We start from the raw sequence: 15,240 nt of genomic DNA on the forward strand, positions 1-15,240 counted from the left end.
TGACTCAGCTCCTGTGTCACCAGCCTCAGGAGACGTCCTGACTCCCTGGCCAGGTCATGTGGCCCTCTGCCGTGGTCCTGCAGACCCCACAATTCCCCTCCCATAGCACGTCCATGTTATGGTGAGATCATCTGTTCAGCTGTCTCCCTCATTAGGCTGTAGGCCTTTTGAGGACATAAATCTTATCTTTTCCTTCTTACACCTCAGCACCCACCACAGTGTCTAGCACATAGTAGATGCTCAGTAAATACGCACTGAACGAATAAATGACTGGTATAGATAGAAGTTAGATGGCCTCTCACAGGGTGATTAGAAGAATGATGCTGGTATCAGGAGCCAAGGGTGGATTTGCCAGATGGGTTAACTGTCTTGTATCACAGAGCATGGAAGCAGGATTGGTGGAAGCAGGTGGGGAAGCCACAGGTCTGGGAGGTGGGCAGTGTTAAGAGTATTTGGGATCCCCTTCTGGTAGCCTTGGGATGTCCAAATAAAATTGTATGTATCCTGATCAGAGGCTTTATTTATCCCTAAATTTCAATGACCCATCTATCACCACATAATTAGAGATGCTGTGATTTGAATTTATTACCCAATGTGGCTCTCCAGTGTTGCTGTTGGACTGGTACCATATTGCAATGTGAGCGTGGAGCTTATTGTATAAATTATTCTCACTCACATAATCATCGTGATTTTAATTACTGTGTAATCTTCACTAATTACTGTTGTATGTATCATTTGCTTTGGTGCCGATTTAACACAACTGCTTTTCGTTTGGCTAAAAGATGGCATTACAACTTTTCCTTTTCCAGGGGAAAAATTTGCCTTCTGTAAACAGTTGTAGCCTCATACTCTTGCCTTGTGGTACTTAGTTTAAAAGAAAAAGATTTAGACACCACCATCCTCCTTGGATCAGCCTCTGTTGATTTTTATGTGGGATGAGGCTGGCTTGTATTAGTAAAAAGGTCTAAATTATAGGGTATTGTTTTTAAAGTAAAGTTGTATTACTTTCAAGAAAATTACTGCAGAAGGGGGGGCCAAGGATGGGTCGTGAGACCTTCTTAAATGATTAGATAAGACTCGTTTGTAATTAGTTCATTAATTATGTAAATATGAATGGATGATCCTTGGCGTTAAAAACAGCTTGTTCTCAAAGTAGGTTAAGCACCCACTGCTGATCTTATTTCAATAGCACGTTTATTTACTGGTTTCTGCATTCTGAGAACCAGAGCTCAGGATCATTTTAATCCACCCTGAATAGACTTAATGAATGAGCCGCTCATGAAAACGGTTTTATGTCTTCCTAGGACACAAGGGTTATTTTCAGTTTTATCAGTATTAAGAAGATTAGTGGGAAAGATGTGGAAATGGAAGCATGAAAATTTTCAGTGCAAACGTGTTAACCATGTTAACCACGCAGGCAGGGCCTGAACAAGCGAAGAGCAGGAGAAGTCTGGCTCTGTCCAGGGTTTATTCTTGGAGCCATCGTCACTCTTGGACAGGTTCCTGTGGGTAGGAGGGCTGTTTTCTATTTGGAGCTCCAGATCTTAGACGGTAGCTCTGACGATATCTCAGGAGTTTTGAGGCTCCCCTCGGTTAGCTGTGACTTTGCGTAAAACCATCTGAATTAATCATCAGTGGTTCACAACATCCTTGTAGAAGCTGCAGTTTCCTAATTGAGCTAAATTTTTGTTAAGTGGACTTACTGAAATAAACATACTGGAAACTGGATCTTTATGAAATTTTCAAAGATTGGTCATACCTGTGTGATTACTGCCCAAATCAAAACCAGCCCATCTCTAGGTAGGGCCCCTAACACTGTCTTGTATCCATTTGAGTCATGCCCTCCTTATTTAGTCCTCCTCACTCAGAGGTCATCACCATCTTGCCTTGTGCTCTGAATTAGATTTACCAATTTTTTTTTAAACTCTCTAATGCCTTTAAGTTTAAATTTAGTTTTTCTATGTTTTCTGAGTGGGGGGTTTGTCTGATACTAGCTGGTCCATCTTACCTGGAAGCTGAGTGCTGAGTTGGACTCCTCTCTTTGCTAAGTAAACATTCCTTCCTTGGCTTCCATGCCTCAGAGAACACGAAGGCTCACTCGTACATCCCTCAGGTCATACGCTGGTGAGTGGCCTTCCCCTCCAGACTATAAGCCTCTTGAATGGAAGGGTTAGTCACCTCTGCATCAGCAGCAGCCGGCATCGTGGCCCTCAGTGAATGACTCTGAACGGATATAAGGAGGCGGGGACGGACTGATAATTTCCATTCACTTAAAACAGCATTTTTATGATGAACTGGGTGCTTTTACGACTAAGTCTGAGATTTTTACGTGGTTATTAACCATTGTCCCACACTCAGCTGAGGTAATGTCTGTGCATGGAGAGTGAAGGAAAGCATTAAACGTTTATGGAAAATATGTTGAACCCAAGTGAATCTCTCATCCAGTTAGACTTTTAATTCCTTTACTTATCCAGGTTGTTCTTTCACAGCACTGTGGGAGCTGTGTCACAGGGTCAGACTGCAGTGGGAGAGCCAGCGCTCTCCCACCCTGGGCAGAGTGGGACCCGGGAAGCTCTCTTTCTGGTCTGTATTTTCCAGGAGGAGAACGAGGGGTTCAAACCAGATGTGGTGCCAGCTCCCTCTCCATTCTGCAGTTGATAAAATTCTGTAGAAATAAAACCAGGTTTTGGACTGGGCTTAGACATACGAGAACTTCTCATTAGATTGTGTGCTGGATGGAAGTGGGTTTTGAACCTGTTATTTTTAAGCCCAGAGGAGTGGCTTTGGCCAACTGATAAGTGAGGCTGCTGGGGGCTGAACTCAGCAGCTGGATTGCCCCCCTTTCTTCATCTCCGCAGCCCCTCATCTCTCTGTTCCTCCAGTTCTTCATTCTTTCCAATCCACAAACTCTCCTTGAGGGACTCGTCTAGATCCTGGGGATTCATGGAAGGAAAATATGGTCTAGTTCAGAATTAACAGTCTTGTGGGGAGTTGTAAACAAGTCAGCAATCACAGTGCAGAGACGGGGAGGCCTGGGGGCGGTGGAACGGAGGGGGTCCCCAGCCCAGCCTGAGAGGTGGGCGAAGGCTTCTGGTGGCGGCTGCAGTTGGGCTGAACACTGAAAGGTGAGGAGAAATGTTTGCTTTTTTTTTTTTTTTTAATCAATCGGTAGTTCCTCAGAATCACCTGTAAAGACAGTGTCACTTCTTCCCCCCTCTTCCTCTCTCCTCTCCTTCTATCTTCTTCTTCTTCTCCCTTCTTTTTTTTTTTTTTTTAACAACAAAAGTGCCCAGGCACCATCAACTCTGCTAGCCTCTGCCTTAATTTGACAATGACTAGGTTTTTTTTCATATTGATTTTATTTCTATCTTTACCTTCTTCTCTACTTCTGTCTACATAGGATTTTTATGCCCACCGAAGTGAAAGTAAGTTGAAGACATCATAACAGTTCTCCTTAAAATAATTTCACATCTTTATCATATGAAGAAGGATGTCTCCTAGGACATCTCCTGACTATTGCGCCATCATCACACCTAAGAAAATGAGCAAATCCACAATAACATCCAAGAGCCCGACATTCGTATTACCCCAGTTCTAAAACTGGATCGCAGTGCTTTTTAAAAGAAGGGTCCTACTATTAAGGGCACTCATTGCATCTGGTTGTTTGGTTTCTTTTTGTTTCTCTCTCTTAAAAAAAAAATAGACTTTATTTTTTTTTTAAGAGAAGGTTTAGACTTAACAGAAAAATTGAAGGAACAGAGAGGACCCATATCCCCCTGTCTTCCTGCCCATAGGTTCCCATACTATTAACATCTTCCATTAGTCTTTAGTCTCTCTTAAACGTGAATGGTCCCCTTACCTTCCACCCCCATTGAAACTGATTTTTTGGGTAGAGTTCCATGCATGATTCTGTTGGGCAACTCTGTTCAAAAACCACTAGTCCTAGTACCCAGTGGCAGGTAAGACTGCGTGGGGGAGATGAGGCAGATTCTGCTGACCCCCAGGAGCTGTGCAGGCAGGTGTCCACTGAGGGCAGTTCGCTGGGTTGGTTTTTTAAAGTGTCAAGGACTAAGCATCTACTTAAGATCAGAGAAGACAGCAAGCAAGGCTTAAGAGTTATTTTGTCTCATAAAAACATTGCACGATGCGGAATATAGGATATTTACAGAATCTGTTTCCCAAGTCAACTCTCTGCACCTTCAGGTCAGAAACAACCAGGCTTTGGGACCACCTGCTGCCTGTCCCGCTGCCTCCTCTGCCTGTTGTCAAGCAAGCCCCCTTGGGGATTCCACCCCCCATGGCATCTTCCTTGCCTGAGTCTCCCTTCCAGTCTCCTCCTTTCTACCCTTGGAGCCTTTGACTGTGAAATGTCGGTATCAGCCCTTGCTGCTCGAGGGTTTTGCAGAAACCACTCAATAAGCTAATCGCTGTTAGGCGGGATCTTCTTCTCCAGCTTGGAGTGTCTTCCTCAGCCCTCCCCACCTGACCCCTCTTCCCAAAGCCCGACTCCACCCCTCCCTCCAGAAAGGCTGTGCCCTCCGGCTCCTGCCCCGCCCATCTCCCTTGCCAGCCTCCTGCCTCGGGTACAGTCCTTGCTTTACCGTATACCTGGAGCCTCTTGCATGGTTGACCCTCCTCGTGGTCTCATCCAGCCTGCAGCGTGCTCTCCAAAAGGGTCGGGCAGCCCCTCTTCTACCACTGGGAGGCTAGGTGAGCCTGTGTGTAGTCACACAGGCTGAGGCGAGCGCTGCCTCGGCAAGTCCACCTGCCTCTCCGAGCCTCAGTGTCCTTCTCTGTAAAATGGAACAGTCAAAAGCAGTGGAACAGAGCAGTCAGGAAACATGGGTCCTGACATTGGATTCCTTGGTTTAAATTCATTTCTCCCATTTATTCCATCACAGTTACTTACCATTTCTAAGCCTTGTTTATGGAGCGGGAAGATTACAGTAGTAGCTGCTTTAGAGGACTGTTGTGAGATGAGATTGAGTAATGTCTGCAAAGCCTAAAAGTGCACCATACAGGAACAATTATTATGCAGAATTCACCTGCACACTGTAGGGCCTTAATGCGTGCCTCCTGTTTCTCACTGCATCAGGCGCAGTTTTGGGCACCGTGTCAACTTCTGTTACAAACTATCAATTGCTGTGTTAGACTTGGGCACTAAACCTTCAGGCCAGCTTAAAAGGACATCTGGTTTCCCATCCAGGCCTTGATATTAAAGAACATCAATACATTTTCAATTTCCCCTTTAATTTCAGGGTGTGGATGAAGAACGGGGGTGACAGCACGTCTTTGGGATGATTCATGGTGTCATTAAATCTGCACGTCGAGTTTCCTGTAGCTCCTGTTGGCTCAGGCTTGGAAATTCTCCTTTTTGTCGTGTGATTGTGTCTGGTACCAGTGAATCCATGCATCTCCTTGACTTGGGTCTCACTGTTTTTTTGCTCATTGTGTCTCAGTAGATTTTGGGAAAATGTATGTGTGTAGACGTGAGTTCAGGTGGTTGCAGTTTCCACTCAGCTTCCTGCCTGGAGGGTGTGTGGTGGTGTGGAAGAACAGAGCAAGAGCATCCAATGTGTCCAACCCGGGTTCAGATCCAGGCCCTACCACTTAGCAATGTGGACCTTGAGCAGAGGGTTTCTCACCCGTGAGCCTCAGTTTCCTCATCTGCAAGATGGGGCGATCATACTGATCCTGATGAAACGGCATATACAAATCCACACACATATGGGTGCACTTATCATTCTTCACCCAGTATTCATGGAGCATCTCCCACCGTGGGAGGTGTAGAGAGAGGACGATGGAGCAGCAGTCACAGGGCAGCCTGGCAGGGGAAGGGGTGTGGTCCAATCCTCACACACGTGTCTTAGCAGCTGGCTGGTCCTGAGGCTGAGCAGACCACTTCGGCATCCTCTCCCCTTTCCTGAGCTGCGCAGAGCAGTCTCATTCGTAGGAGTTGCTTTTCCTTAAACATCTGCCCTCAGGCCGGGGTCCTCTCTAGCCCTGATGGAAAGGCCATTAATTGAAAAACGATTGAATGAGGGTTAAGATTTTCCAACATGTGTTTACAGTAGTAGTGTTTTGAAATGATAAGTAACGCTCACACGTTTAATTGCACCAGGCTCCACTTGGCATGAAGAGCTGGGGGCAGATGGAGGTGTACATGGGCCACGCTCAGGGTACTGGCCATACCAATTCCATGTATCATCTCTGCTTCCTCACAGGATGCTGTGGCATCTGGCATTTTCGTTCCTACTCTGACAGCCAGGCTTCACAAGATGGCCAGGAAGGGGCAGAGCCAGGATCTGAACCCCAGGCCTGTCTTGTTCTCTGAAGCCCAGATTCTTATCCTTGCAGATAAAGAAGAGTGGAAATTCTGTTATTTCTGGATGGTCATATCCTGATTTACCTAATAAGCCTTCATAAATCTAAGCCAAATAGAGCATTTACACACACACACACACACACACACACACATACACATACATACATACATACACACTTCACTCATCCATTCAGCACATGTTTACTGAACACCTACTGTGTGCTCTGACACCATTCTAGGCACGAGGTGTAGCGTAAATGCAACAGACAGAAACTCCTGCCCTCCTGGAGCTCTTGTCTCCACATCATCACAGGGCTAACCTAGATCCCCCCCATTTTATAGCTGAGGAAACTGAGGCCTAGGGAAGTTAGGTGACTCTGCCAAAAGTAGTGAGTGGCAGAACAGACTAGAATCCAAGGGACAGATGTTATCTGGGCGAGGTGATGTAGGAGGTACTCTTAACACTGCATCACATCACAGGGTCTGGAGGAAGTTTCCAGAAAAGGGTGATGCTGGCTGTGGAGTTGGAACTCCCCTTCTGCCACTTCCAATCAAGTGTGCGTGCAGAGGGCACCCAGCCTCGCTGTGCCCGGAGCCCGTAACCCCTACCTCCCAGGGTTGCTGTAGAGGTTATAAATGGGTGTGACAGTCAGCTCCACACAGGCAGGGCCCTTCCATTTGTCCTCCCTTGTGTCCACGGCACCAGCATGGTGCCTGACACACAGTGTGTGCTCAGCCAGGGGTGACTGTTACGGGACCAGCCTGGCCTTTATGTGCTTGGATGCCCCCGCAGTGCCTGCTGGCTCCTTACCATGCAGGTATACTGAAAGTCTTCTTTCTGGATAGACTAAGGGGCAGGTGCAGAATTTCCCAAGCTGTTTTCAGAGTCCTTTATCAGAGAATCACAGTGCCCTTGCCTAGCATGTGTCCACACCTGTCTCCCAGTGAATCAGAGAGCTTCCCATCCATCACCTTGCTCCCTGGCCAAGGCTCTGGGAGGCAGCCCCAGTGACATCTTGATTAGCCGCCACCCATCCATCATGTGGTGCCGATGGGAGGGAGTTCCATCGGAGCCGAGCCGGTCTGTGAGGACAGTGGGGAAATGAGTCTTCCCAGACCCTGCATGAGGACAGCAGTGTGTGTTTGAAACGCCAGAGCCAGGGCAAGGCTGCCCCGCCTCACAGCAGAGCTAGGCCCACACCCTGAAGCTTGCAAGAGGGCGTCTAGGTTCAGGTTAAGTTTGGCGGTCTTCATGCAGAAACAGACTTCTTACTTGGAGCAGTGAAGCAGACAGGAAATAGAGATGTCGCAGAGACAGACGTGGGTGGATTTCTGAATGGTGAACCCAGGAGGCAGTGCTTAGCCAAGACTTCTCCCTTTCTTCCTTCCTTTCTTCTCTCCCTCTCCCGCCTCCCTTCCCTGTCTCCCCTTCCCACCCCTGACTCTGCCCCGACTCCCACTCCCCTCTGGCCCCCCAGGAATCAACACTGCTTGGCCTGTGTTCTGGTTCCAAGCCCCCCAGCAGTCTCTGAAGGCAACACCAGACTATTCCAGAAAGGTGGAGCCCTGCCCACCTCGCCCCCTCAACATCAACCCTTGGGCCCATCACCAGTGGTGACAGCCGGGCTGGGGCTCGAGTGGCTGTGCTGTGACCTTTTGGTTTCACACCTTCCGGAAGATGCTGCACCTAGTGGGCCTCAGGAAGGAAGGCAGGTCTCCCTTGGTCTGGCACAGCCGGGTCCCCTGGGGCTCAGCCCAGCAAGCCTGTGTCCTGTGTCTGGACAGCAGCACTCAGGCTGGAACCTCCAGACCCCACTCCTGGGCTGCTGACACCTCTGTGCACCCCCTACCTGGCCCACCTTTTGGTCAAAGATGAGGAGGGTGGATCCTTGGCTGCCAGCCCGCACCCCGTCTACGGCCCTCCCCTGTCAGCCCTCTGCCTCCGCTGCCCCATGGCCTTGGTTGCTCCCTCTCCCCCCTCCCCCACGCGCTCACTGCAGCCTCTCTCGGTCCTGCTTCTGCTTCTCCCCGCTTCTCTTTACCCATCCCTCCACCTCCCTCATCCTACCTACTTCCTCTTCCCTCGAGACCTGGTTTCCAAGGTGCACTTGACTCTGTTCAGCAGCACTTACTGAGCGTCCACTGCGTGCTGGGCACCGTGCCAGCTCAGGTGCAGAAATGAGACTGGCAAGGTCTTGTCAGCATGGGCTGGGAGCGGTGCTTCCCCCACCTCCTCTCCTTCTGCTCTTGTTTCCTACTTTCTCTCCTCCTGCTACTCTTCCTCCTCCTCTTCTCTCCCCCACTTTCCCTCCCTGCTCCCTCCTCCTCCTGTTGCTTCTCTCCCCTCCCTTCCCTCGTTCCCTGTCTTGGCCTCTGCAGCCAGCCCCGGAGAGGGGAGCTAGGGCGCGTGGGATGGCACAGTCCTGGGAGATTTGGGGACAGGAGCCCAGGATGCCGCCCTCCCCACATGGCAGGTGATGAATGAGACTGAGTGCCCAGGACACATTCATCACGGCTGCCTCCTCCAGGGCCAAGACAGGACGGAAATGACTTCTGTCAGCCCTGCAGCCGCCCACTGTCCCTGGCAGCTCCAAGCTGTTTATTAAAAAAAAAAAGAAAGAAAGAAAAATAACACAAAACAAAAAAGAAAGGCTGTGAATGCCATCCTGCCATGTATTAGGGAGTGATTCCAAAGTGACGGTGCTGACAGACGCCCTTTCTGGTAGTGACACGGGAGCGCTCCAGCTCCTTTCCCAGCCTGGGTCCAGCCGTGACGGAGACGGAAGGTGACATACAAGAAATGGGAAGGGAGCAGCTGCTCCGGGCAAATTGTGTGGCTTTTGTTTGAGCACATGGGGACCAGCCTTTCTCAGGAGTGAGGACGCGAAAGGTCACCTGCCCTCCTGGAACTTCAGCTGAGACTTCCGCGGTGTCCAGTGGTGGGTTAGGCTCTGGAGATTCAGAGTATTAGTTGTCATCATAATGAGCACTAACTGCTAATTATTAATGATTCATAGCCATTCATTATTGATTATTAATGATTAATCATAACTCTTAATCATTATTTGAGGCACTAGGTGCCAGGCACTGAGCCCAGGGCTTTTCTTCCACCCACTGATGTCCCCATGAGGTCAGCACGATGACCAGGACTGGAAGGATGTAGGAGTGCTTCTGGCACAGGGAACAGCAAATCCCAGAGTTAGGAAGGGTGTGGCCTGTCCCCGGAGACTGGTGTGGCTGGAGCAGAGTGAGCAAGGGGCCAAGTCATGAGACAGGAGGTTGGGGAGGGAGTTGGGAGCCAGAGCCCCCAGGAGAAGGACTGAGGCTGGTGGGGAGAGTGGGTGAGGGAGGCAGTGCATCCACACCTCTACCTTGGGATGGATCTTATGGCCTCCTCACTGCCCCCAGACTGTGACATTGACCCTCGCCACCTAGCTGATGGCATAAGGAGGGACAGATGAGCACAGCCAGTCCTGTGCCCATCATTTGTGGAACCTTTTCACAGAGCATCATCACCATGGCAACCTCCCATCACCATGGTCCTGGGGCAGGAGAGGCTCCTGCCAGCATCAGAAGAGAGAGGCATATGGGTTGGTAGGAGCTCAGGAAGGCAGTGTCTAGGTCCCTACCCATGTCCCTGAAAAAGACACCAATCCCCTACCTTATCTGTATCCTCCTCTCTCCTCTGGGCATCACCTCCTAAGGCTGTGGGTTTGGCTCCTTCAGAGATTCAAAAGCCCTCTTGGTCATTGTGGTCAGCTGTTTTCCTTCTAAACTGTCCTACGTAATCGGGGATGGGGCTGGTGATACCAGACTGTGGTGAGCAGGACACCTTCCTCAAAGTCTCATACCAGAATACCAACCTTTATGTGTAGAGGGCTGAACCTTTCATAATAATCTTTCCTATCGTAACAGAGCAGCAAGCAGGGGCACGGCCTGACGACTGGGAACCTGCATCACCCCTGCACCCTGCCTTCCTCAGGCCCAGCCCCTGGCCCCCGTTGCCATGCCCAGACTCTGACATCTGGCACCCCTTTTGCTTTTTTATAAATTATAACTCTGCTGGTGGGAGGGAAGGGGGTCATTTGTCTTAGAGGGAGGACAAATAGATTTTATTTATTAAAGGAATGGTTGATGGACTCCGGTCTCTCTCCTTTAAGCCACGCTCTTCATTTTCATTTTGCAGCCTATAATTCCCCCCGCTGTGAGATTCCCACTTCTCAGAGGCAGAGTGGTTTTGCCTCTGTCTGGTTTGTCCCAGAATAGAAAGCTTCTGTTCTCTGGTGTATAGTCTTGATTTCAGGTAAATCTTTCCCTTTTGAAGGACTTTCTTTTTTTTTTTTTTTAACCCCTACCCCCATCCCATCCCAAGAAACGATCAGGGGTGTCCCAGAGCATGTCATTCAGATGCATTTTTGGGTCACTGGCTCTCGGAAGCTCTGCTTGGTGAGGCTGTCCTCTGGGCTGGGCCCTAAATAAACCTCCTGCAGGACCCCCTCGAGTCTTCAAGAAGCAAATTACTTACTTCACGGTAGGCTGTGGGATGCTAGGTCCTCTTGTGTCAGATATGATGCCTCGTAAATCTAAGTCATCCGTCAGAGCTACAGTTTTAATCTACTCAAATGTACTTAGCTGGGTTTAATTATAGACAGAAATTGCATTTCAGAAAGGTACGAGAAATCATTTACATGGCTTGAGTTTGTGCATTAAATCACCCAGTTCATGAATAGTATTAGTGCCCGTGCTCAGGGGATCTCACACCAGTGGCGCAAATTGTCTGAATCGCCCAATGTGTACTGACGGTGGTTTTCTTCTCCGGGCAGGCTGCACGAGGAGGCGGGTGATGCCGAGCGGACCCAGCGCTCATCGGCACTGGGCGGGGCCCGGGACTTTCGCAGCCAGACCTCGGGGGACAAGGCCGTGTCTCCCCTCTCCCTCCGCCGGAGGAAGTCCTCCCACTCTGGAGATGGCGAAGAGTGTGGCGTCCAGAGAAAGCCTCCAGAGAGGTCGGGAGCGCTGTCTTCCTCCCCGTCTTCCTCCCCATCTAGCCGTAGTAGAGACACGTCCCCGCTGTCCAGGGACAAGCTGCCGAGTCCGTCCGCCGCCCTGTCGGAGTTCGTGGAAGGCCTCCGGAGGAGGAGGGCACAGAGAGGCCGGGGGTCACCGTTGGGCCTGGAAGACGGGCCCACTCTCCCCATCTACCAGACCACCGGGGCATCCGCGCTGAGGAGGGCCAGGGCAGGCAGTGACGAGGGGACCCTCTCGCTGAGGTCTGGGGCAGAGTCACCCCTGGACACGGCGGGCACCGCCGGGTCCTCGGCCGGCCTCCTGCGCTCCACCAGCCTTAAGTGCATCTCTTTTGGGAGCATAGGGGGCCCCAGCCTGCTGCCCGAGAAGCAGAAGACCCGGTTCAGTTCCTGCGAGTCCCTCTTAGAGTCGGGACCGGGCCCGGGGAGGAAACCCAGCTCCCCATCTGCACCCAGGGACTCGTTCTTGTCGCCCACGCTGCGCCCTCGGAGGCGCTGCCTGGAGTCCTCGCTGGACGACGCAGGCTGTCTGGACCTCGGGAAGGAGCCACTGGTCTTCCAGAACCGCCAGTTCGCCCACCTGATGGAGGACCCCTTGGGCAGTGACCCATTCAGCTGGAAGGTCCCGAACCTCAACTATGAACGCAAGACCAAAGTGAATTTCGATGACTTCCTCCCGGCCATCCGGAAGCCCGAGATGCCTATGTCCTTGGCGAGAGCGGCCAGAGATGGGCAAGACAGTTCACAGCATTCAAGTGTCCACTTTGAGACAGAAGAGGCGGACCGGGGCTTTCTCTCAGGGATCACCACCATTTTGAAAAAGAGCCCCGAGTCCAGGGAAGACCCTGCTCACCTCTCTGACTCGTCCTCCTCCTCCAGCTCCATTGTGTCCTTCAAAAGCGCTGACAGCATCAAGAGTCGGCCTAGAGTCCCGCAGCTGGAGGGTGACGGTGGTGAGCGAACGTCCCCGGAGACCAGAGAGCTCGGGGCAGGGAGGAAGGACGAGGACGTGGAGAGCATCATGAAGAAGTACCTGCAGAAGTAGGGAGCAGCTCAGGTAAAAGCAGCGGGCTGGGGCTGTTCTGCTTGGGGAATGAAATGAGGGCGTCCACCTGGGTCTGGCGTCCTGGAGGAAACCAGTTGCTGCTACTGCCTTTAATGCCATGGCTGATTTCTCTAAAGACGAGGGTTTTCAGTGAAATAATGCGTGGCTATTTATGCAAATAGCATGTTGCTGATAAACACAAAACTTATCAGAAGCCCTCGCTCGATGCCATCAGTTTCTTTGCATCTTGCAGACCCATCAGAAGGCATGAGGGTCCTGTGGGGCGATGCTGAAGAAGGTGCTGGGCTTTTAAAGTCTCCCTGCCTCCCCCCTCAGCCCTTGCCTCATTCTCTTTCCAGCACTCCACTCTTTGGATACTGGGGAGCATGCTGGCCTCTGTCCACAGAGGATGGGAGATTCTGGGTGGGTGGTGGGAGGGTCAGGCCAGGGTGGAAGAGGCCTTGACAGTGGTGAAGTCTAACTCTTACTCTAAATGTATAGAGAGAAATGGGCCCAGCGAAGGGGGAGAGGGGACAACTGCAAAGGTCACAGGGTGACAGTGAGCCATGCTTCTCTTTCCTGCTCCCATGATAATCCTGGTACTTATCTGCAGTAAAGGGAGGAGGAGGAATGCATTGCTCATAACGGCTTACCTGTACTGAGTGTGTGTATCAGGTAGTCACGTAGTACCCACAGTAACCCCAAGAAATGGTGTGTAGTATTTATTCCCATTTCACAGGTTGACAAACTGAGAATCAAAGAGGTAAGTCGCTTGTACAAAATCACCCAGGCAGAACTGGGATTCAGAATTCCGGAATCCACACTTTTATTGGTAACACTGTTTCTCAGGTACATATTCCAGGCCTCTTTGGGCTCAACTCAGAGCCACATTGATGGAGCTGCATCTTAAAAGAGGTGGTCTCTGTTGAGGCCAGACTTTAGGATCATAAATCTGAAGGGAGATTGGAACTCAGACTCCAGCCTCACTCAACAAATCTTGAGACTTCAAGATCACCCAGTGAGTCTGCCGCCAGCCCAGCCACCCTAACTTCTGGTTCTGTCCTCTTTACCCTGAGGTGGGGCCAGCCACTTACTCCCCCTCATGAGGCACGTTTCAAACTTTAGGACTCCCGACTGAAATGCAGAGCCCTGTCAGGCGGGCTGGGAGGCAGTGGAGGAGTAAGCTGCCCTCCAGGTTCAGATGCAGCGCACACCCACATCCCGGTGACAGCCCACAGCCTCCGTAAATCTCAGAACTCGCAGCGGCTCGAGGCTCAGGTGGTCGAGTGGTCACACGTGGTGCTCAGCCCACACCTGGCCTCAGCCACCGACCCTCCTTTCAGAGGCCTCTTGGACCAAAACAAGCCACACATCTTCCACTTCTAGAGACTCAGTACTTGGAGAGTCTCCTCAGCCCATCAAAAAGCCGTTGCCCCTTCCGTGAAGATGGGCTTGGACAGGATCAGAGCAAATTAATTTGACTTAACGTGGCCTTCTCTCCGCTCTCAATTACCGAGGAGAGATCTGATATTCATTTACATTATTATGCTCTCGGGGACACAGAACGCAGTTTCAAAGGCCAAGTAAAGGGCACATGTCCGGAAGGGGAGCAGTCCTTAGCAGACGTCATTGTCACAGAACATCTTGTCTCTGCCAGTTTTTTTTAAAGTTCAGTTCCCCTGCCCCGCTCCCAGCAGCACTCGCCGTGATAACAAAGCGCCTGCCTAAAAATCTCCTCCGCCTTTGACTTGCACGCTGGAGTCCTTAGCTCAACAACACAGCCCTGTTCTCTGTGAGGCAGATGTATTATGGGGTTCAGAACCACACAGGCCCCCAGAGCTCAGTTCTTCTCAGTAGCTGGTCATGAGACCTTGGGCAAGAGATGCGACGTTGCTCAGCTTCTGTGTTCTCAGCTGGAAAATGGGGCTAATGTTACCAACTACCTAAAGTAACATGACACATATGACCTTAGCCCAGAGCCCACACCCAGTGGCTGCGGCACATGTCAGGTTGTCCTGCCCTTGGAAATGGTGGCCCTGCGGGTTCTCTGTCTCAGGTTCCCTCTACTCATTTCCCTTCTGTCCCCTCCACTCTCATTCCTCTCAGTGGCATCGCTGCGGTAACACCATCTGGGAATGCGGGACTCTGGGGCTCCATCACCAAAACTCACGTCCTGTGTCCGTGTATCAGCTCTGACCTGCGCTTGTTTCCAGCCTCCTGAGATGCACTGCCCTCAAAGACTTCCCACCTCCACGACTGTCCAGAGGGAGACCTGCTAGACCTCTCCAGGAGCCCTGGGTCCAGAGCCAGCATGGCCGCCCTCAAGAGGCTGAGGTGCCCAGTAGAGGTGCATCCTGTAGGGCATGGGGCTCCTAGCACACTAGGTCTGTACAAAATAAAGCATTGGCTCCTTGGCATCTGTGCTTTCTCTGTTCTGTGATCATGTTACCTGGGACTCTGGGGAGTTGATGGGGTGCAGCTTGGGGGTAGAAAGGTTCCGAGGAAGCGAACCAACCCAAGCTGTTTGTCATTTCAGATGCACAGTTATTTCTCACCTTATGTGTCTACACACAATGGCCTTGCGTCGTTTCACTTGGCCAGGTTCAGCTTAAGTTGTCGCCTCCTCCAGGAAGTCTTCCCGGCTACATCAAACTGAAATAAAGGCTCTTTCTCCATTCTCCCTTAATTCCTATGTTTATCTCTATCGTATTTCCCTACCTGCGTTGTGTGTAGATGTGAAAGCATTCAAGGAGTTTTGATGAATGAATGAATGACAAATCCACAGAACGAGTCAGTGGCCCATACACCTTGAATGCCCATGACACACAGACATGTATGCATCC

At 50.9% G+C, this 15,240-nt stretch overlaps 1 protein-coding gene across 5 annotated transcripts in view; it reads left to right on the forward strand.

Annotated features, from left to right (window-relative positions):
- Positions 1-14,814, forward strand: part of MYO18B (myosin XVIIIB) — a 215,563-nt gene extending 200,749 nt beyond the window's left edge. For all 5 annotated transcript variants that reach the window (XM_074356762.1, XM_074356761.1, XM_045513911.2 and 2 more), the window contains 2 exons: positions 11,149-12,409; positions 14,504-14,814. In XM_074356762.1, the coding sequence (XP_074212863.1) occupies positions 11,149-12,397 (1,249 nt within the window). In that variant the 3' untranslated portion in view covers positions 12,398-12,409; positions 14,504-14,814. The remainder of the gene's footprint in view (positions 1-11,148; positions 12,410-14,503) is intronic.
- Positions 14,815-15,240: the final 426 nt, after the last annotated feature.

The sequence above is a fragment of the Camelus bactrianus genome, chromosome 32 (genome assembly GCF_048773025.1).
Source record: "Camelus bactrianus isolate YW-2024 breed Bactrian camel chromosome 32, ASM4877302v1, whole genome shotgun sequence".
NCBI classification, from domain to species: Eukaryota; Metazoa; Chordata; class Mammalia; order Artiodactyla; family Camelidae; genus Camelus; species Camelus bactrianus.